The following is a 23,542-nucleotide window of genomic DNA, read 5'->3' on the forward strand; positions in this document are numbered from 1 at the left end:
CAGTACTATTAACACAGGCTTTGCATTCAGAAAGACTGCCCCGAACACCTGCCTGACTTTGGAGAATACTTAACACCTGTCTCAGTTGCCTCCTCTTGTGAAACAGGGGCAGTAATACCTTAGAGCTGTTGTCAGGATTAAAGAAGATCATTGAGGGGAAGTCGGTTCCATTAGTGACTTAGGATCACGGAGTAAGGTATACTTGGGGCCAGGTGACATGGGTTAGACGTGTAGCCCCCAGATAGATATGTAACCTCTCTGAGAACCAATTCTTTCTCCATATGAAGGGGTAACAGTATCTTCTTCTTGGGGCTTTTGTGGGGCTATGATGAGATAAGGGGTAGGAAAGTACTCTGTCCAGCTCCATACAAATCTGAAGGTTTATTTTTGTTCTTCAGCTCACCCTCTAACAAAGGCTGAATAAGTACTGAATTGGCCAGAAAAAGGGAGGGTGAGGGAAGGAATGCGAATCTCAGGGGGAGTAGCCATAAAACTCGAATAATCTCAGTACTGTGTTTTAACACTTTTCATTAAGGTCAGGCTCCAAGAAGCAGCTGAGCCCACAGGAGGGAGGCGAGGACTCGGGGCAGGAGGAGGACAGGGGATGATGAGGAGGGAAAAGTCACTGCTGTCAAACCCCAGGAAGGTCCTTGTCGGGTAAGGAAAGGAGGTGGTCTCTAAGTCCCAGCTCCCTTTGTGTCTCCCTCTGCGACTCCAGCTCCCAGCCTTAAGCCAAGAAATGCTGCCTCCCAATGCCCCCCACCTGGCAGCTTCTGAGCAGATGCAAATGTGCTCAGGGTTGGCTTCCAGAAAAAGGCAGGAGCTCAGCCCTCCCCTAATGGAGGGCAGCTTGCACCTCCTCATGCCCCACAAGCCAGCTTCCTCCTGCCCCTTCCCCTGGCCCGTGCCCTCCACTTCCTTTTGCAAAGCCTAAACCGGGACATGATGTCAGGGGACAGGGCCGTGCTGGTCCTGACTTCTCCGCGAGGCTGGATCACGAGTGCCCTTCCTTGAGAAGCTCGGGCTATAGGATATGCCAGGGAAATGTTTCCACACATTAGTGCTTCCTGAGGTAGGGCAGCAGCAGCAGGTGGCAGGAAAGGGCGGGGAGGGGGCAGAGCCTAGGGAGCCCTTGGCAGAAGCCCAAGGACAGAGACTTTCTTCTCCAGGCTCCAGAATCAGGAGGTTTGGGGTTCCTCCAAAGCCCCCTGCCTCAGTTGCATCTCTCAGTGCCCAGATGCTGCTGCATAGAACACTTTATTTGACCGGTCGTTGTGGTTATTACGGCGGTATCGCAGTGGACTAAGTCCTGCTCCAGATAGAGAATACACTGGAGGCTAGGGGGAGGGACGCAGGGGCAGGAGAGGAGAGACAAAGAGCCAGCTAAATAATCCAACAAACGGGGGAGAGAAAGGAAGTTACAGCAAGAAGAAATATAGGATGTCCCAAAGAAATGTATACACGAAAAAGTGTAATTATAAAGCCAGTGTTTATTAAAATACATTTCATTTTCAAAATGTAATAGAATCTACAAACACCCTATATACACCTTATATAAGCCATGGAGAAGGCAGCCTGGCAAGAGTGCCCTAAATTAAACATTTTCAGCAGGTAAAACCTGGTTAAGCTTTTTCAAATCTGCATCTGGCAAGTCAGGCCTGGAGCGTGGAGCTGTTAAATAACCAGACAAGCCGGATACCTTCTAAGACAGGGCTAAGAAGGCAGGAAATGCTGTTCAGTTAAGGGATGGAGATGGCAGGAGGGAGGGTGAAGCTAGATTTTTGCTGGCTGTCCCCTGACCTTGTTCTTGGGAGCAAGGCAGGTGGTGATGCATTACAATGTGTGTGTCTTTTTAAAGTTATATTATTTATTGATTGATTTTAGAGAGAGAGACAGAGGAAGTGGGGTGGGGGAGAGAGAAGGAGGGAGGGAGGGGAGAGAGAGAGAGAGAGAGAGAGAGAGAGAGAGAGAGAGAGAGAGACATTGATTTATGCATTCATTGGTTGATTCTTGCATGTGCCCTGACCTGGGATCAAACCTGCAATCTTGGGTATCTGGGATAATGCTTTTATCAACTGAGCTCCCCAGCCAGGGCTAAAATGTGGTTTTGATCCAAAGTTTCATCAACATTGGCTTTCTCCCTTGGCTTAGTCGTGGCCCAGGGTCAGGCACCCCCAAGCCAGCTGCTCCTGAACCTCACAATTCGTGCAGGTGAGACACTGGCTCCTGGTCTGTGTCTGCATTCTGGATAAACTCAAAGATGAATTTCACTTGGGTCTCGTAGTTTCGGACTGAGATCTTCTCGTTGATTCCGTGAATGCTGAGGGGAGAAAGGAGAGGGCCCACTGCTGAAGCCCATGTTATTGGAGCGCACTCCCCACCCCTACCCCGGAAGCCACTGGCCTTGCGTCCTCAGGGGTAGGAAGTGGGCAAGGTGGGAGAGGCCATTTGTAAGAAGTGAGGTTTCCTATGACAACACGGGTCATCTCTCCAGGATCTGAGCCCATGGCACAGAACAGTGGGGGAAAATAGTAATAAACCCCTGGGCACATGAAATCATCTCCTGCTCTGGAATCCTTTGATAATTTCTCCTCTGAAGAGAAATGATCTCTCTAATTCTCTTTCTCTTAGGCAGGGACTCTAGTTAGACTTTTCTTGATATCAGCATTGTTCCCACCCCACCCCACCCCCAATTACTAGGGGTGCAAGAGGCTGGGGAGGGCAACTGTCTAGGGTACTTCTTGACCTAGGAACTTTACTATCAGACCTCATGCTTGCAACCTGCCCCTAAACAACACAGAACACAACACACAGCCAAAACCACACAGGGAACCTCAAAGACGAAGGGAAATAAAGAGTAACCACCTGGCCCTTCATTGACAGCCCTCCCCACCCCCTGCAAAACCATGAAAGCTGTTCTTAAGCTCATATTCCAATATGTTCATTCTGTTGGAAACTGACTTACTGTGGGGAAATCAGGTCTGGATACGAAAAAGAGCAGAGAGGTAAATGGAAACCATCCTTCCACACCCCAAGGTCTAAAATTTGCTGAAGAACCCACAAAGTAGTAATTCACACACAGCAGTTAAAATGGGTGATCATGTCTTAGATTCTTCTAGTGTGTTTCCTTCTCAGAATTCAAAGCAGGTGCCCATCTGACCTCACATGTGTCTGCGTTTCACTGAGTGGTAATCAAGAACTCTGGAGTCCCCCCCTTTTTGGGTGAGAAAATGAGGTTCAGAGGGTAAGTACTCTCCCAAAGGGAGGAAGAGCTGGAATTAGCACTCAAGGGTCCTAATTCCACCAGGTTCTCTCCAATCATCTTTTTTTCTCTCCATCCCCGAAAAATAGTGACCAATTCCCACACATTCTGGGGAGTGGCAAGACTCGCGTTGAAGAGGCCTGGCAGTTGGGTTCTACAATGTCTCCAGTTTAGTTTGTGCAAATCCAGGCCTTCTCCCATTCTGTGCACTTTCAGGAAAAAGGGAAGGGAAGGGGACAGGTTAGTTCTATCAAACCTGTCCCACTCACTCACCTACGGAATTCCTGAGGCGTCAGGTAGATGGGGTTGAACCTGTAGATGCCAGTGGTGAGGTGTGCATAGTGTCGGCTGTCTGTCTGAGCAATACAAATACCTAGAAAGGGAAGATCAAGGGGGAAGGGGGCTCTATGTGAGCAACCAAGCCAAGGAAGAGGTTGGAGGTGGGCTGGCTGGAAAATTAAGACCCCTAGGTTACTGCAGAGCAAAATCTGGGCCCTCCTGGGAGCCTGCAGCTATGAATATTTATCATTTAGCCTACCCATGTTCAAAACCTTACTGAAACACCATTTCAGCCAGAAACATGGAAGCTCCTCCCTAGGGCATTAGTGAGATATCCCTTGAATGGATCCAAAGCTAAGTGTCTTCTCTCCATGCTGACCAGGGAGGCCAATACCTTTATTTCATACCCATAGCCAGGTGGTTTTAGAAATCTGCAGGGGTGGGAAAAAATAGGTTCATAGTTGTCCGCATGAAAAAATATATAATACAAGAACACGTAATTATACAAGAATAAACTGTTTTGTGTACTCACAGTCATAAACCTAATTTTGCCAACCCCTGTAGGTATCCAGAAATCTAAATATCACTTCTTTATTGCCCCGGCTTTTTTTCTGTATAATTCTAGATAAAAAATAAACACTCTCTGTCCAGCCAGTGTGGCTCAGTGATTGAGCATCAACCCATGCATCAAGGGGTCACTGGTTCGATTCCTGGTCAGGACACATGCCCAGGTTGTGGGCCTGATCCCCAGTGGGGGGCATGCAGGAAGCAGCCAATCGATGTTCTCTCTCATCGATGTTTCTCTCTCTCTCTTCCTCTCTCTGTAAAATCAATAAAGGAAAACATAAATAAATAAACACCCTCTGTAGAACTTTACTGCTATAAAATGCAAAGTGGAACATAACTTCCTGTTTTTCTCATCCTCTGTCTTCTGAGCATCAAAGCTCAGGTTTGCCAAGTCCCAGGATATTCTCCTGTCCTGTCCCACTTCCTGAAGCAGCTCACACAACTCCCCGGCGGGGGCTAGGACTTGTCCTGATAGGACTGCCCTCGGGGAGGAGACCCCCTGGAGCATCGACAGAAGTGTGGCGGGATGATACGATGGTAACTTGTCTTGTGTTCCATTTTCCACTCTTGGTTGTAGATTGGTAACTAGGCCCCTCACAATTCCTTGCGTTGGGGATTTCTGCCAGTTGATTGCTGCCTATCGTTTTTCTGTGAAAGCCTAACTTGGGCATGAGATTATGGCAGATGCCCCAGAAAGGAGAGGGTGGTAGGGAGCCCTTAAGGGCCAAGAAAGGAGAATATGTGACGGTGAGAGCCAGGGGTCCTGGATGCTGGGAACCCAAGCCCTCCTCTGTGGCAGCGGTCTGAGGAGGTGGCAGACCTCAGAGGGGATGGCTGCTTGGGACCTTCAGGGAGTGAGATCTTAGATCTAGAGTCAAAGACCCCACTCTCCACACAGGCCAGGGAGTGAATCAGAGGAAATCTCCAACCTGAAGTGACCTTGTGTCTAGGACAATGGGTGTCTCAGAGGTAACCACAAGGACCAATGACCATTGGCCCAGGGACTCTCAGTGCTGTGTTGCTACATAAACCTTGAGGACCTGATTCAAGGTGGGAGTGGTGGGGGTCCTTGGAGGCCTCATTAATGTCTAAAGTGGAATTTCTTTCTTTTTTCTTTTTGTTGATCCTTACCCAAGGATATTTTTTCCACTGATTTTAAGAGAGAGTGGAAGGAAGGGGGAGAGAGAGAGTGTACGCACAAGAGAAAGAAACATCAATTGGTTGCCTCCTGCAACCCGACCAGGGCCAGGGATTGAACCTGCCTGCAACCCAGGTATGTGCCCTTGATCGGAAATTGAACCCAAGACCCTTTGGTGCGCCGGCTGAAGCTCCAACCACTTAGCCACACTGGCCAGGGCTGAGTTTGAATTTTTTGAGGAGAGGGGCTTACAGTCAGATTTAGGTTGATGAAAAAAAACAAAACAAGGCTGCTTTTTTTCATTCCTGAGTGTGTGGATGTGGAATTTCACAGTAAGCTCTTTAAGGGCCCATGCCTAGCAGAGGGGCGGGTCCTGAGTATGGGCTTAGACAACGTTTGAGGGACTCCATGACTAAACCTAGGTAAAAAGAAACTGGACCCAGTTCTTAACATTAGAGCATTTCCTCCTCACACCATAGACCAGAGATTCTCAAACTACGGTCAGCCATTATCTGGTGTTAGAATTCCCCGGAGTATCTGTTTAAAATGCAGATTCCAGGGTCCTCTCCAGAGCTGGTTAACCCAAATCTTTGGGGATAGGTCCAGGTAATCTGCATTTTAATAAGTTCCCTGGGGGAGATGGTTCTTCCACTCTTAAATTCAAAAGCCACTGTCTACATGGTGTGCTGAAGACTGGGGAGAGCACACAGAGGTGCTGTTGCTGGGAGAGAAGGGGGTGGATGAAAAATGGTGTAGGCTTGGAGGTGTTGCTAGGCTTCTGATTCTGAGTTCCACTGCTGAGCTGTATCCTAGAATGGATCAGAACCAGACGGGGGGAACTTGGTCCCCGCCGTGACTCTTCCACGGCAGGGGATTCTGGGTGGATCCTCTCCTTCATTCACTCTGGTCTAGGTTAAGCAAGAACTCAGGCTTGACCTGACCTAATTTATTGTTTCTGCTCCTTTCCTGTTTGCTTTCTCACTTCCTCTCCAAGGAAGGAGGTGGATACAGTTCCAGACCCATCAGGAGGGGAAGTAGCCAGCTGTTTTCAGGCTCAACAGCTGGGCTGGGGGTAGGGAAGTGGTCATTGGATAGAAAACAGTTCCAGCCCCCACCTCCCTCCAGCCACAGATGATGAAGTCATTACCTGGAGCAACAATGTTGACTTCCGGGAAGACAGATTGTAAGGTCTGGCGGATCAGCTGGTAGCCCAAGGCCTGATCATCAGAGGGACTGACTGGCAGGGGCTCAAAGGCATTCAACACATGGAACTGGACCCGGTCATCAGCCACAATGTTCTTGACTAGTTCAAGGACCTCCAGGGAGGACACAAAAGGAGTTTGATTTCTTACTAACCTGCTATCCAAGCACAGGACTATAGAAGTTTAAAAAGTCCTGATTTCTCTTGAGCATGGCAGAACCCTAGAGTTCCAGAGGAGATTCATTTTAGCATTGGGACCCAAGTTCAGCCAACTGGCTATAGGAGACAGAAGAGCTGGGTCTTCCTGGAAAGCAATCTATAACATAGTCGACTTAGGTTACAGTTTGGAAGACCTGCCTCTTAGCCATGAGGCAGGTAGGGAACAGGAAAATCAGGAAATGATGGCTCTTTCCCTTGGGTTGTGAGCCAAGGGTTGAGTAAGACTGTAGGAGAGTCAGCAGAATGTGAATCTCCACCATCTCGAGGTCGGGGAATAGATGTGATGACCTCACTCCAACCTGGCGTAGTCTCGGACAGGTGATGACCTGGTCACACACTTGGCTTTCCCCTCGCTGGGCATCCCTGCTTCCTGTTTGTAACCAACTGCACTGGAGCCAGGAAGATGAGTTCAACACAGACAAACAAGTCAGGAGTTGGGGGACTGGTGTTCAAGTTTTCTCTCTTTGTCTCCTTTCCTCAGGAAGGAACCCAAGGAAGCTCCTAGAAAATTCAGTCTGAAATGACTAGAGATGAATCCGGGAAAAGTTCTGGCAGGATGCAGACCAGACCCTAAGGATTAGGTCACATGGAGCCATGTGGGAATGGACGAGGAGGCTGGCTGAGCGCGGCCCCCAAACCCACCCAGCTGCACAGGGAAAGCCCCGGCACTAGTCTCAACCCATGGGATCAGCAGTTGCTTTAGAACTTCTGTCCTAGATAGGAGAGTGTCCCACAGTTGGGGCATTATCTCAAGAGCACCCCTTTTAGGTCAGTGTTCCCTAGAAGCATGCTAGGAGCTGAGTCTGGAAAGGAAAAGGTTTCTACCTCTGGCTTAGAAGCCACCATTTGAGCCAAAACAATATCCTTCTTTTGGATTGGGGGTGGGTGGACTCAGAGCTTATTGTTACCCTCGTACTTATATCCCAAATACTATATAATACAACAATATATAGTCTTGACATAGTCTTGATGTACCGGGAGGTTCCTGAAGTCATGCCCTTTGAGATGGGTTGGGACAGTGCCTGCTGCCCTTGACCCAAATTACTAAGATTCCTGTTCCTGGAAATTGAAGAGGCCAGCCAGACTGGACACACCCTGAGTGAGAGGCCACAAGAGCTCAGTCTTCTCACTATCTGCTCGGAGGGGCTCACCTCACTCTTGACTCAAGGCAAGTCCTGTGTCTACCTCATTTCTATCCTTCCGCTGCTAAGAATATTAAAGGCATGCAAGAAATGTTGAACACATGACATCTAAAAGATGTGGACCAATAAAAATAATCCCGGGAGCTGTCTCATTAAGTGGCTTATCCAGGACTGCTGGGCTGGGTGTCTGAACCCAGTCTGTCTGATGTCAAAAAGATGACGTTTAATTGCTTCCAAAGTACATACAGGTTGACGCGGTGAGGAGTAGAACTAGCAAGACGGTGGTGCTCATTTCAAAGGAATTCCTTAATGGTATGAATTTTGAGCTGGAATTTGAAGGAAGGATATGAAACTGATAGAGAACAGGCAGGCAGCAACCTGAACATGGGAAGGGGTATGCCCGAAAACTGAGGAGGAACCGAACTTGACTGTTGTATTACTTTGGTGAGCTCCTTAACCTCTGTGCTTCAGCTTGTTTATCTGTTAACATGTGGGTAACAGCACCTACTTGGGAAGTGGTTGTGACCACTACTGAAATTAACACATGCTTAGGCCAGTAGACTCCGGAAGTGTTAGCTGCTATTTGCCTGTTTAGAATAGAGGGACCGTCTTGGGCAATAATCAGAGTCACCAGAATGGGACTAGGAGGAGGGACTGGTCAATCGTAAAAGGAACCCCCAAGTTACTTAGGAGCACATTCATCTCTCATTTCTATAAATTCCTACAGTCCTTATAGCACATTCCCACAACAGTATGTTGTTCTCTGTTTTATGTGTAGATATATTTTCCCCTCAAGTGAATGGTAAATTTGTTGAAAGCAAGGACAACAGATACTTAAAAATTGGTAAGCCCAGCTTCTGTTGTAGGCTGCTCATTAGAACACCCCTGACGGGTTGTCATCCAGCCTGTGCTTGAATACTTCCAGCGGCAGAAAGCTCACCATCACGTGTTCTATTTCATGCTACCTTGTGCATGTCTTTCTTATAATGAAATGAGACGTGGCTTCCTGTAGCGTCTAAGCCCAGTGCTTTTCTATTTTGTGGTCTTGCATATACGTCACAGGATATGATATGGTACTAGACACATCATAAACACCCAGCAGAACTTCACTTCTGTGGAAATTAGAGGCCTGTGCTCTTGCTGCCTCAACGCTGTCCCCCAGGTCTCAGTGCAAATGCCCCTTCAGACGGGACTGGCCACTGTCCTGAACGCGGCTCGCGGCTCACGGCTCCCCCTCCACCCGCAAATCACTTTGTGACACATCGTCTTATACTTTTCTTTGTGATACTTATCTCTTAAAAAATATCAGTGTTCATTTGATTACTTGCTGATTGCTGTCTTCCCCACTAGACCACGAGTGCCACTGGAATGGGAATCTTGTCACCACTTTCTCAAGGGCTTGTATGAATGCCTAGCCCAGAGTAGCCACTCAAACACTTGGGGAAGGGAGGGAGAAGGAAGGAAGGAATCTCCTGCATTAGCCTCTGGGTGAGAGGACCTCCGGCATCTTAGGAGCTCATGACCATCCCAGGCTCCATATTCCCAAACTCTCCTTTAAGAGGGGGCTCCCTGAAGCACCTCCCAGTGGCCTTATTTCTATCCTGTGAGGCCCATTCAGAATAAATCTTCCCTTCCACACGGTGGCCTATTATATTTCTGAAGGTAATGGCGACCTATCTATATCCGCAACATGGTAGAGACCAGTTAAAGACGGAGACAGAGGACTCTGGGAGCTGTTTGTGTTCCCGGGGGATCAGCCCAAGGCTCGGTACCCATGGCCGTCAACCAGCAGGGAGTGTCCCTGATGCATGGAGTGGAGTGACCAGGACAAAGGGTGCTGTGGGCTTTGGGGATGATGGAGGCTTTCCATTCCTCCCTGGGCAGGTGGGCAGGACGGGCCTAGGGCTTTCATCAGATAGGCCGGGAAGGAAGGCCACTGTGGCAGGGGACTGGAGAGGAGGGAAGGGAGCCAGAGCCTGGGGAGATGAAAGCCCAGCTGGTGGAAACAGCCCCTGAAAAGGGCATGGAGTGGGAATGAGGCTGGAAAAAAACCGGTGGAAAGCAGCTCAATGAGGGGAATTCGTGATTTCCTGGCCCCGTGAGCCCCCAGGGAGAGGACAAAGGTTGGCACTTGATGAAAAGCAATAGAGCCCAGGGCTCACACTGGTCCCAATGCCCCCGGAATGCCGGGTGACTCTGGGCAGGCCGTTAACCTGTCTCCACCCAACCCCCCTTCCGCAAAGAGGGGTATGCCTCCCACTCTGTGACAGAACAAAACTTTCCATGGGGGAGAACTTAGGGAAAAAGGGCCACAGACATCTAGATGTAGCTGACACCCAGGAAACACCACCCACCCTTAACTCAGCTTAATTCTGAATGTGTTATTGACCCAATAGGTCCAATTGCCTCTTTTGACCATTTAAATATATATATATTTATATTTATGCATATAAGTTCTTTGGTTTATCTCTTCTCATTACATCCTCTATCCCCTGACCGAGGTATGTCAGTCTGTTCAATGCCTCTATGATTCAACTTATTTTGTTGGTCAACTTATTTTCTTCCTTCGATTCCATAAATAAGTGAGATCATGTTATGTTTGTCTTTACCTGCTGTTTAAATAAGCCAGACTTTCCTGCAGATGTCAAACATTCTGTGTAATTTCTACTCACCCTTCAGCTTCAGCTCAAATGTCACTTCCTCAGGGAAGCCTTACCAGTCCCCAAACAGGGTCTGGCTCCTCATTATGTTCTCCAACAGCACCTGGTCCCTTTTCGTCATGGCTCTCATCACAATTTGCCATTATTCATTCACTGTTACAGTTTGTTTTTTTAAATCCTCACCTGAGGACATTTTTTTCCATTTTTTGTTCAGATAGAGCGGGAGGGAGAGAGAGAGGAAGAGAGAGAGAAACATCGACCCGAAAGGGACACATCGAGTGGCTGCCACCCACACGGCCAACTAGGGCCGGGGACAAACTGCAATCGAGGTACATGCCCGTAGTGGGAACCGAACCCGGGTCCCTCTGGACTGCAGGCCGACGCTCTGACTGCTGAGCCAAATCGGCCAGGGCCATTGTTACAGTTTTTAAGTTGTTTGTAGTAGACCATTGCAAGGCTCTGTCCTCAACCCTTTTCTCTCCTAACTGTACACATCCTTCCCATGAAGTTTTATTGATGCTAGAGGTTATGCTAACAGCACTCCGGCCTATATCTCCAGGTCATCCTCTCTCCAGCCCTGAGGTTTTTATAACGACCTATTAATACATTATGAGCTTCTCAACCTTCCGCACCATTCTATTTCTCTGCGAACTTGCTCTCCTCAAATTCCCAATTTTGGTTAAAGGCACCAGCGCCTGGCCAACTACTCAAGTGAAAAAACCTTGGAGCCATCCCACTTTTCTCTGCCCCCACCCCCCTTGTGGGCACCCTCTTCTTCATCCCATGACCATGGCTTCAGTTCAGACCTTCATACCCTCTGCCTGAGAGGTCACAACCCTGTCTCTTCCTGCTCCACAACTTCCTCTACATTGCTGACGTCATTACCTCCCTCGAAGCAAATCTGAGCAGATCCCTGTCCTGTTTGAAGACCTCTGACGGTTCCCTTCCGTCCACAGATGACAGCCCAGACTCATCAGCATGACATACAAGGCCTTGATCTCCAAGCTGCACCTCCATTTCCATCTCTCATCACTTTCCCCCAATTTATCCTCCCCTTCAGCTTTACTTGATGTTAGTCTTCCTCGAAATGCCTTACTTCCAGCCAAGTCCTCTCTGTCCTGAAAGTCAGCTCAAATTTCCGGTGGCTAGAAATGTCTTTCCTGACCCTCCCAGGGTAGCATCAGTTCCCTTCTTTGAGTTGATCCTATTTTCATTTGTTCACCACAAATTGTTATAATCGGAGTATAGTATGGTAGCTTAAAACACAGAGTCTGGAACTAGGCTGCTAGCTGGGTAATCTTGGGCATGTTACTTACCCGTGCCTCAGTTTCCCCATTAAATGTGGGTAATACAATTCCTACCTCATAGGGTGGTTGTGGGGATTAGATGAGTGTGTGTACATCTTAGGACAAGACCACATGCATAGCAAGCCCACTATGTTCGCTACTACTACTATTATTTATTAGTATCCACTGCCCACCCCCAGACTCCCAATTCCCCCAAACCAGAGACCTGCTATTCTAGCCAAGTACCTGGTGCATAGGAAGCCTTTGAAAAATGTTGGCTGAACAAATGAGACTAGGCCAGCCCTGAGATTACAGCTAAACCCAGGTCTCGAGGGCCACACTTCCTGATCTAAACCAGTCGCCAGGAATCTATGGTACGTACCTCCTGGACTGTCTGTGCAGGGTGAATCCTGAAGTTGACTGTGGACTGGGCCATCGGGGGGATGACATTCACCTAGAGGGAGAAATACACACCTTGGCCGGAGCCCATCTCAAAGGTCCACCCTGCCCCCTGCCCAGGAAATGCCTACTACCACCAGTAGGGGGAGAGGGAGCTGATTTGATTTAAAGATCTGGGGCTTGATTTTTTTTTTTTTAGTCTGTCTCTTGTCTTCCCTGGGCCTTTGCCATGTGATTGTGTTCAGAGCTAGATTATGTTTCTGCTTCAGGGCAGATCTTTGTGCTTCTTGGGCCTGGAGGGCATTATAGAGAACGGCTCAGAGCAAGACAGCTTTCTCTGTGATGCCCAGGCATCTCTGTGTCGGCCCCGGAGAGCGCCATTGGCAGCCTTGTGTGTGTGCTCTCCTTCCCAGGGTGCCCAGGACCTTCCTGCAAGGGTTAGTGCCAGTGCTTGCCCAGGACAGGGCACCAGAGCCTCTGCAGGCCCCATCGTGGCATGTCTGACCCCGGAAGGGGATCTTGGTGGTGTTGCTGCTGCTGCTGGTGATTTCCCCACATCCAGTTGTGAAATTTGACTATTCTTACCAGAAAGATCCCAGGACTAACTGGAAAAGACAGTTAAGCTAGGGAGGGATTCCACCCTCCTCCCCAGAGGCCATGAGAGAACAGATTTCCCAATCGTGTATCTTTCTTTGATCTGATATATGCAAAAAAGCACCAGACAGGAGAACTGGGCTGTTACAAATTAGATGACTGACTTTGAATACGTGCAACCTCTTTGTACCTCTGTTTCTTTATTTTTTTCTTTATTGTTGATGGTATTACAGATGTCTCCCATTTTCTCCCTTTTTGCCCCCCTCTGCCCAACCTCCTGTATCTCTGTTTCTTAGCTGGCAATTGGGGCAATGGTACTCATAGAGCTGATAGGAAGATCAAATGGAGTAACGATGTTCAAGTACTCTGGAAAGATAAAAACACCATTCAAATGCAAGGACATAGTACTATTATTCTGGTGGACACCCTAGGCAGCTGGTGAAGACAGCTCCGGTCCAGCCGACGTACGCCAGGAAGGATTTCTGAGGTCCCATTCACTTCTACTCAACCTGGGCTCTAGATTACCAGAGCTCCACAAAGCTACATTGTGTTCTAGGTGAATGGTGCTGCTTGAAGTTGTGTTGGTGGTGCTTATAACAATAGAAATGGTCTAACTCCTTCCATGAGTTCAGAAAGACCTATACCCATGCTAACTAGCGTGGCTTGGCTTCCTTTGAACAGAGATGCCCCGAGTAGCCAATCCAACTGGAAGTAGACTAATTTGCTGAAAAGTAGTTCTTAGAATAAAAATTTATCAAGGTATTATTCACCTGAAACTGATTTCTATAAAAGGAAACCTCACAGAGAATTGGTTTGCTAAGGCCACCCAATATTTAGTGTACTTTGGGAATGCAATGTACATATTTTAAGTGCTGTATATATCACAGATGTTATAGACTTTATAAGTGGCAGGTGAGTTTCTCTTTTCAACTCAGTAACACAAGGAGAAAATACATTAGTCACTCATTAAATTTGTTAGGTGGATATATCTTTCGAAATATGAAGAAGAGTAATAGAAAAAGATCTTTGCTAGTAGATAGGTTAGAAGCCTTTAGTCTCCCTGACCAAAATGCCAGGTAAATATATGACACGTTGAATGAGTATAGGTCACAAGAATGAACTCTCATTCACACTAGTGTAATGGTTGTTTTTTGGTACAATCCAAAGAACCCGAGGGGGATCACGAACACCCCCCGAAAACACTACTATTATACAAAATCTGACCAGCGATTTCAGAGTTTGTAGACCTCAGCTAGAACTCTTGCTTTTGAGGCGTACCCAACTGATGACACAGGGCAGTTCAGCACTGGGCCTTCCTATTATTCCACTGGTAACCAGACAAGGAAGGAGGAGCCAGGGAATAAAGCCAAGGAATGGAGGGGTGGACAGGCAGCGAGGAAAAGGTATACGGGAGGAACCAGATGATGTTACCTTGATCCCTGCCTTGAACATGGTGATTGCTGTGGTGGTCCTGACCAGTGCGTTGGTTATATAATTCCTCTCCATTAATCTAAAGCCAAAGGAATAAGATGAAATGTTGTTTAATGGGAAAAAGATGGGATGGAGGGATACCCACTTGCCTGAACCTTGGGAGATCTTTAAGTCTAGGAGGAAAACAACCTATATGTGAATTGCATATAGCATCTGATGTCTGAGGGACAATTATTAGTCAGGTCCAGTAGAGCCAAGGAGAGGGGACTGGGCGGTAAGTAGGTGTGGGGTGGGGTGTGAGGGAAGGACAGATAGAACTTTACCTGCTTACAAGGGGCCCAAATAGCCACAGGTTGCTGAAGACTATATTGACAGGGAAGGAAAACTGAAAGAAAAACCAGGTCAGCAGGATTTCAGAGGGGTCAGCATAACAGGGTCATACCTGTACCTGAGGCTGGGTCCCTTCCTACTCTAGATCTGCCTTGAGGGCCCTCAGCGGTCGCCTCAAGGATGAGTGGGAACCACTTCTCGAGTTAAAACCAGCTTCCAAAGGGTGCCTGGGTGTGTTAGGCCTTAGGGTCTCAGATAAGCACCAAGAACTTCCAGGAACAAGCCAGATCCGTGTGTGCTGGCTCAGTCACTGGCTGGGAATGGGCAGAGCACTGGTAAGCAGTAGGACCCTTTTATTACTCTAAAGGCTTCTTCTCTGCCACCCTTTCTTTCTCTTCCACAGCTGACCAGTATTATGTGAGGCTTCTCCCCACACCTCAGTAGCCAGTTGCTGCAACATCATCTCCGGCAGCCCACTTCCAAACATGTTCGGCAGTGGTGTCTGCTCCAGTCTACAAGAGAAAAGGCGTTCTCAAGACGTACCCAGCCCCAGTCAAAGATCACCAGTCTGAAGAGGAGAAGGAGGGAGACAGGATGTTTCAACAGGCCAGGAGGCCTCCTATTCACCTCCACCAATTAACCATTCAAAGATCTCAAAGGACCAGCAAGACCACTTCTTCTCCACCAGCAGGAGCTATCTCTGTCTACCAAGTCTGAGTTAGGGTACCCTGTTCCCCTATCACTTACTACACTGTAGCAGAATTGTCGGTCTTCTTCACTAACTGTGGGTTACTTTAGGAAACACTGTCTGTCTTTCCCCACTACGGGGCACAAAGCCTGAATGTGGTAGGTCGTCAGTTGAATATTTAATCCAATAAACATTGTTCTTCTTCCCTATTTGCTAATAAAACAACAACAAAACCCAGACAGAAGTGAGTGCTGAACAGATCCTCCTGTCCTCACCCACAGCCGGCAGCCTTCGTTTATCTTCGTCCTCTTAGCAGGGCAGGTGGAGAATTTAGACAGCGTACGTCATCACCAGCTTGTATTTCTAACTTCTGTTCTGGACCTTGGACTCTTCCAGCTACTTGACCTAACTTTTGTTTGCTGGCCCTTGCTGGCCATGTGGGTAGATCCCCTTCTGACCTCTAACTCTTGCCTGGGTACTGGTGGCTCTGTCCTCCCTGCAGTCCAGCCCCACCTCAGGGCAGGAAGCTTAGCCTCCTCAAAGTCACAGTGGGAAAGTGCCAAGTCTTCCATCCTGAGCCTGGCAAGGGAGCAGGGCCAGGGGTTGCTCACCGGCTCACAGCAGCTGCCAGGATGCCAATGCTCGTCTCCTCGGGAGGAGCTGAAGAGTGGCCTGGAGTCATGTTTACTTGCAGCATAAGGTTAAGTGAACCCTTCTCCGAGACAGAAATCCTGCAGGAGAGAATCCGAGAGGACCCTCCTAACTTCCTCCCACCTTGAATGATCCCACAGGCCCACAGGCCAATCTGCACAGTGGTCTGGTGGGCTAGAAGGTCAGCTCCAAGCTACTTAAAGAAATCTATACCTTAAGAGGAGGAGGGGAAAGGGGAACCCAGAATTAGTCAAAGCTCAGGGAAATCAAAGCAAGAGGAGTAAAACACAGAGTTATTTCAGCATGGCTTACAGTTACCAGGCTGGGGTCATCTCCCATGGGTGAGAATGCTTTCCAAGTGGGGGAGGGGTGCTTTACTTACATGGCAAAAGGCTTGTTGAGACTGGGAATGAAACCATCTAAGATGAAGCTTCCCTCATCCACGATGAAGGCCAGCTGTACACCCCTTGCCTGTAGCAGGGCTGAGATCTTCTGAGCCCCATTTGCCCCTGACACCTATAGATATTGAACCCGGAGCCAGTCAGTCTTTCTCAGCCAGACCTCCAGAGATAGCTAATGGAGACCCATTCAGCTTAGCTAGGGCCTCCAGTACCTTCCTGCCCAATCTCCTTTCTTGGAGGAAAGGGGGTGGGGACAGGACTCTAGACAATACTGTCTCACAGATTCCTGGAGTATCAGAGCTGGAAGGGCCAGACACCCCTCATTTCACAAATAAAGAAACTGGGACCCAGAGAATAAAGTAATTTGCCAAGGGTCAGAGTAAGCAGCATCACGGGAGATAAAACATATTCAGTGATCTCCCTCTTAGTTCTTTTTCCAACACACCAATGTTCCTCAAGGTTTATTTGATGGACCACCTGCCTGCCTTAGATATTACCAGGGAGTTAGTTAAAAATTCAGATCTATGCATATCACTAAGTGAAAGAAGCCAATCTGAAAAAGCTATATACTGTATGATTCCAACTATCTGACATTCTGGGAAAGGCAAAACTATGGGGAGAGTAAAAAGATGAGTGGTTGCCAGGGGTAAAGGAGAGGGAGAGGGATGAATTGGCAGGGCATAGAAGATTGTAAGGCAATGAAAATACTCTGTATGATATAATAATGATGGACACATGTCACTATACATTTGTCCAAACACCAAGAGTGAACCCTCATGTAAACTATGAGCTTTGGGTAATTGTTATGTGTCCATGTAGGTTCATCAATTGTAACAAACATACCACCCTGGTGGGAGACAGTGATATGATAATGGGGGACACAATGAATGTGTGGGGGTAGGGAGTTTATGGGAAATCTCTTTCTAGTCTCCATTTTTCTGTGAACCTAAAACTTCTCTAAAAAAATATAGTCTTTTAAAAACAAATTCAGATCTATGACACAGGGCCTGGAAACTGCATTTTGGTCAAGGGCCTTCGAGGGTTCTGGCACACAGATACACAAAGAAGCTGGCAAACCACCACATCACATCCTGAAGACCCTGCAGGTGGGGAGCAACTGGACCGGGCAAAGACAGCCCCCCCCCCCCCCCCCGGCCCATAGGGGTCCCAGAGAGGTAAAAGATGAAGAGGCCCTACCTCCTCATCATGGCCCAGAGCAATGAAGAAAGATCTTCGGGGGATGTAATTTCTGATCAGCAGGAGCTCCAAGGCTTGTAGGATTGCCTGGGGGACAGAAATATCACAGAAGAGGAAAAGGGTGATTGTCTAGTGGGAGTACCAGGGCATGAGAGACGTTCAGCTACCTGCATCAGGGCTGGCGCAACTGGGATTGGCTAGACTCTCTTTACAGATAACAAATTCAGCCCATCTGGTGTGGCTCAGTGGTTGAGTGTGGACTCGTGCATCAAGAGGTCACTGGTTCGATTTCCAGTCAGGGCACATGCCCAGGTTGTGGGCCCGATCCCCAGTGGGGGGCATGAAGGAGGTGGCCAGTCGATGTCCTCTCTCATCGATGTTTCTAGCTTTCTCTCCCTCTCCCTTCCTCTCTCTCTAAAAATCAATACAGAGGAAAAAAATTAGGATAACAAATTCAAACTGTCCTGGGGGATGGGATGTAGGAAAGCAGAGCTCTGCATAAAACCTTTACCACCTGGACAAAAGTATACATTTATCAATGTCAGAGCTGAAGGGGTCCCTGGGGACCATCTCCTCTAAACCCCATTTCATGGTTGAGAAAACAAGGCCCAGAAAAGGGAAGTGACGAACTCATGGCTGGAACCCAAGTCTCCTGGAGCCAAGGTTCTTTCTACCATAATAACCTCCTGTCTCCCGGGGTCAGCCGAGCACCCCCCAGTCTGGGTTGATCTTCAGGGCCCCAAGGCAGAGGGAACAGAGCATTTCAGACCATCACGGAGTTCTTGTTGTCTAGTGTGCCTCGACCATAGATGAAGCCATCACGTTCCAACCCAGAGAACGGGGGCACCTCCCAGCCTTGGTCAGGGGCAGGCACCACATCAATGTGAGCCAGCAGCATGTAGGGCTGCAAGCTTGGGTCCGAGCCTTGGACAGTGAACAGGTGGCTGTATTCTCCCACAACTTCATGCTGGATAAAGCTGGTTTTGAACACAGTAGGAAAGACTAGAAGCAAAGGGATGAAAAGCAGGGAGAGAAAGCCGGATTTAAATTTCCTTTGGTTTTCCCACCATTTGGTGCCACTGCCTTAAAAAAAAAAGTAGCTTTCTTTAGGAAGCCTTCTGGGGCAAAGCCAGTCTCATTTCTGATTTGCCCACATAATCTCTGAAATTTGTCTGTCCCATATTTTAATGCATTATTGCTATGTAATGACATACATGACTCCACCATTATGATAGTCAATCGCTTAAGATTTGGCTTGGTCTGACCCATATAACATGTTATCATAAGTACATGTTATAGGGCTGTGCAAACTAGGGATGTATAAAATTTTGAATACAGTAGGCCCCAGTACCCAAATTACTTGGAACCAAATATGACCCTTATATATAAAAGAAATCAGAAATATTTTCTTTTAAAAAAAACAGAACTCGTACTGTTTGTGTTATATGGACATAACAGGTTGTTCTGTCCAGCACAAGGTCACACTTCTGCATCCAAGTGTGAATGTTCCCAGGGTCAATCATTCAGGATACAGATAAGTCTTAACACAGGTGGCCTTAGATACATGGGAGGAAAAACTTTGCTCTCCCACTGGGCTTTGTTGGAAGAATCCACAAATACCCATGTGGATACCTGAAAACAAAAACCCAAAGTCGAATATGCTTTTATTGTGTCAGCCAGCTTGTCTAGTTTACTGCCACTGCACATTTAGTTCTGTACTTTTGTCTCCTATTTAGTAAAGACTTCCAGCCTGGCCTCGGCCTGGCTGCTGGGGATTGATCCCAGAATCACCTGTCCCAGGGTGGTAGAGGGGGGCCTGCTTGCTGCCCCTAGGCCAGCTTCTCCGATCCCTGACAACTTTGGAGGGGCTGCTTTCTATTTGATTTAAGAAGATAGCCTTACTATTCTCCACGAGCTCTGAGCTTTTCATAGGGGGAGCGGGGAGTTTCAAATCGCCTTTCCCCCTTGACCCATCATCCCAGCTCGTGGGCGGTGGGGGTGAGGACCAGTATAATAGCTCCAGGTTGCTTACTTTCTAGAAGCTCAGAAATGTGTTAGTAATGAATCTGGAGTAGGGCCTGTGTAAGTGGAGTGTGTGTTTGTGCGTGTGCATGTGTGTGTGTTTGTATGGAGGTGGTAGGGGGAGAAGCATGGGGCATAGTTCTTGAAACTTGCACAGGAAGAAAGAATTCCTAGTCCTATCTTCTGATTTATTGACTAACACATATTAAAGGCAAGGACTGGGAGAGTTTAAACTCCAACCCAACAGCTATGTACATTAGTTGTTCAAAGGGCAAATCTATAGTCTCTCCTCTGTCTTCGCTCTCACTCCTGGATTCTCCTTTCTGTCCCTGCCTACCATGCACAAACTCAACAGAGACCCATGGGAATTAGATTGTCCTCAGTCACAAAGTAAACTTCTTTATCACCTTGTTAAAGAACTGTGTCCCTAACTCTCCCACCCTTTTTCCACAGTTTGTGACTGACCTTCACGAATGTATTGTCCAAACTCAGCCAGGGCTGTCGTGTTGTACTCCCCAGGGTTGAAAGACACGGTTGGAATCTGGATGGCACCTGTCAGAGTCAGATAGTAAGAGACAGGAGATTACAGATAATATCAGCCATTGGTTTTCCACAGCCCTCCGTGCTTGAAGACAGCTTTTACATTCAGTATCTTATTGTGGAGGGCAAAACACTCCTTTAAAGTAGGTGCTGCTGTTTTTCCTAATTTTTTTTTTTTTAAATCCTCACCCGAGGACATTTTTTGTTCAGATAGAGTGGGAGGGAGAGAGAAGAAGAGAGAGAGAGAGAAACATCGACGTGAAGGGACACATCGAGTGGCTGCCACCCGCACGACCAACCAGGGCCAGGGACAAACTGCAACCGAGGTACGTGCTCTTAGCGGGAACCGAACCTGGGTCTCTCCGGACCGCAGGCCGACGCTCTAACCGCTGAGCCAAACCGGCCAGGGCTGTTTTTCCTAATTTGAAGGTGAGGAAACAAGCTTAGAGAGGTTAGAGCTGCTTAAGATTGTCCTGAAATGAGCAGCAGAACTGGCATTAAGTGCAGGCCTTTTGTGTTTGTTTAGGCTAACATGATTCTGTTTTTGTTTTTTTGTTTTTTAATCCTCAACCGAGGACATTTTCCCATTTTTTTTTGTTCAGATAGAGCGGGAGGGAGAGAGAGGAAGAGAGAGAGAGAAACATCGATGTGAAGGGACACATCGAGTGGCTGCCAACCGCACGACCAACCAGGGCCAGGGACAAACTGCAACCGAGGTACGTGCCCTTAGCGGGAACTGAACCCGGGTCTCTCTGTACCGCAGGCCGACGCTCCAACCGCTGAGCCAAACCGGCCAGGGCAGGCTAACATGATTCTTAAAGGAGAATAAAATCCAAGATGGAGGTAGGTGGAGAAGAGTAGATTTTGGACCCTGGCCCTGAGTGGGAACTGCTATAAATTGCTCCCTAAGGCTTCACTCTGCCTCTGAAACCACCATCCCTTTGATGAATCAGGAGCCCACAGTGCTGGGTCCCTCCATGAATGAGGCTTTGTGTGCAGAGTGGGCTTATTTCTCATGGACTCGCTTATCCAGTCACACTGTCTCTCAGCTAAGGCCAGCTGTTTTTGGCACATGATACCTGGGAAGGTGTGGCGTTAGAAGCTCCCAAACAAGCTCTTTAATCCTAAATAATCTTATCTGCTCTACCCAGATATCTCAGTTCCTGAATTGCCAATAGGCTCATCTTTGAGCCATGAAGGCTTTGCACTCTTTAAAAGTTCCATTATTGAATGCGAACACCACTGGGAGGGGAAACACAAGGAATTATGAGAATATTTGATTAGACAGCTATCCCAAAACACAGTGGGAAAAAATGCACCTGGACCAGCTTGATGTCAAGGCAAGGCCTCTGAAAGACAAACTTAATTCTGTACTCAGTTTTTTTCTAAGGATCAGCCCTACCTAGATAGGGAAGGCAAAGTTCAAAAAGATTAAATAAATTGCCTACATGAGAGGCGGATCCAAGATGGAACTCAGGCGTTTTGTCCCTGTTCAGTTCTAAGCCATGTTGCTATAAGGTTCCTACTTTAGGTTCTTACTTAGCTTTTGCTTTCTTCTTTGCAAAGAGACTCTGGTGAGCAGCTGCTCAATGCCTTTCCAAAGACTATACTATGCTTTGGAAAAGCACTGATATACCTCCCAGACCTACCACTCCAGTTTATAGTCAATCACAGGGGTTAACTTTTGCTCCTGGAATATGCCTGCACATGTTTACCTAGGCAGTTTCTCTTTTTTTACCCTCACCTGAGGACATTTTTCCATTTTTTATTCAGATAGAGCTAGAGGGAGAGAGAGGAAGAGAAAGAGAGAAACATCGACGTGAAAGGGACACACCGAGTGGCCGCCACCCACACGACCCAACCAGGGCGGGGAACAAACTGCAGCCAAGGTACATGCCCTTAGCAGAACCGCACCCGGGTTTACTGTGGAGCGCAGGCTGACGCTCTAACCGCTGAGCCGAACCGGCCAGGGCTGGGCAGTTTCTGTTAATGAAAGGGAAAAGAGTGGAGCTAAGCCCAATGGCGAAGAAGGATCTCTATCCCACAGGATCTAGCACTCAACAGAAATTTTTGTTTTTTCTCCTGGAAAATGCAGAATTGGAAGATAAATACGTTTAAGCCTTGGTTTGAGGTCTAAGAGAGAGATGTCCTTTAAGTAGAAGAAATTAGAAACATACCACACTCCAGGACCCCCCCCCCCCCCCCCCACACACACTTCTTGGAGCTATTTGGTGTCCAGCGGGTCCTACAGGTGCTAGATGTTGTCACCCAGTGCCCATTCCTTCCCGGGGAGTCCTGGGGGAAGATCATTTAAATGAACGAAACCTCAATTTCTCGCCTCTGTAGATAAGATGAAGACAATTTCGTTTTAAATTGACGCAGAGATTGAAAATAAGTCAAAACTTTCAAAGGTTAAAAGTACACGTAAAAAGGCAAACGGGCTAGGATAGGTGACTGCTCTGCCAACAGAGGCAAAGTTGGAGCTTTCAGGCTAGGCAGGAAACACGGGAGTCCTCCAAGTCAGGGCTGGGGAAGAAGGGCGGCCCTAAGCCCGGGCACAGGGTGCGAGGAGCGGGCTAGGCTGGGCTGCGAAGTGTAGCGGAGCTCGAGTTGAGTAGTGGACCCTCTGCGACAGGAGGGGGAGTACCGGGACGGGCTTGGAGAGAGGGACCCGTTGCTGAGCACAGGTGGGCGAAGGGGACGCAGGCTCACCTTTCAGCGATTCCTTCATTGTGACGCGTTCCTCTGGGCTGAACTCAGAAGGAATTCGCGGAGCCCTCTGAGGCCCCTTGCCCCCTAGGCCCTTCGACCTGGAGACGGTGGCAATACTTAGCAGCAGCACAGCCGCCAGGGCCAGCACGGAAACGTACCGCCGAGTCATTTTTCTCTCAATTTAGGGCTGCTAGTCTGCGACTGGAGTTTGGACCCAAACGCCCAGCCAGCGACCCTCGCTCCAGTTCCCGCTTGGCTTTAGCTCCAGCTCATTCTCAGACTGACCAATCATCGTTGGTATAAGGCTGTGGGTCAACCAATCGGTGGGACTGCCCCGCCCCAGGCCCGCAAGGCCTTTTGGGGGTTGTAGTTTATGGCCCTCTTGCAGGCTGATGTAGAGCAGAGGTGAGGCAGGGCTCCAGGCATATGGCAGGTGGTGTCTGTACTTGATCTTCTGCTTTGACATAGTGACAAATCCCTTACTACATGATACTAAATCAACTTAAAGGGGGGTGGAGAGAAAGCAAAATAAAATGAATGAAGCTTGTCAGAGGTTCATAAATGGCCAAAGTAAACCCAATCACTGAAGTAGTAATGAGTAAAACATTTGTTGTGCACACGCCAAAAAGACAGTTTATAAACCAGGAGCATTTTAACCAAAACATGAAATGAGGATCAGGGGTGTATTGTTATAAAGCAGTTTATATAGTGAGAAAAGCAGTGACCTTTCTTTACAGTGATTGATTGATTACAACATTAGAATTCTCAGTGGTTACCTCATATCAACCTTGGCAAACAGTTTAGGTTTTGCTTATGATTTTCA

General features: G+C 48.0%; 1 protein-coding gene across 1 annotated transcript; it reads right to left on the reverse strand.

Moving 5' to 3' along the window:
- Positions 1-2,089: 2,089 nt before the first annotated feature.
- PM20D1 (peptidase M20 domain containing 1) lies at positions 2,090-22,975 on the reverse strand. The gene is made up of 13 exons (XM_036273133.1): positions 22,720-22,975; positions 19,933-20,019; positions 18,215-18,447; positions 17,446-17,532; positions 16,230-16,363; positions 15,808-15,927; positions 14,945-15,020; positions 14,502-14,563; positions 14,179-14,257; positions 12,137-12,208; positions 6,394-6,562; positions 3,536-3,635; positions 2,090-2,320 (listed from the first exon to the last, which is right to left on the reverse strand). The coding sequence occupies exons 1-13, from the start codon at positions 22,886-22,888 to the stop codon at positions 2,197-2,199; spliced, it is 1,512 nt and encodes a 503-aa protein (XP_036129026.1). The 5' UTR covers positions 22,889-22,975; the 3' UTR covers positions 2,090-2,196.
- Positions 22,976-23,542: the final 567 nt, after the last annotated feature.

Source organism: Molossus molossus, unplaced genomic scaffold, assembly GCF_014108415.1.
Source record: "Molossus molossus isolate mMolMol1 unplaced genomic scaffold, mMolMol1.p scaffold_m16_p_20, whole genome shotgun sequence".
Lineage (NCBI taxonomy): Eukaryota > Metazoa > Chordata > Mammalia > Chiroptera > Molossidae > Molossus > Molossus molossus.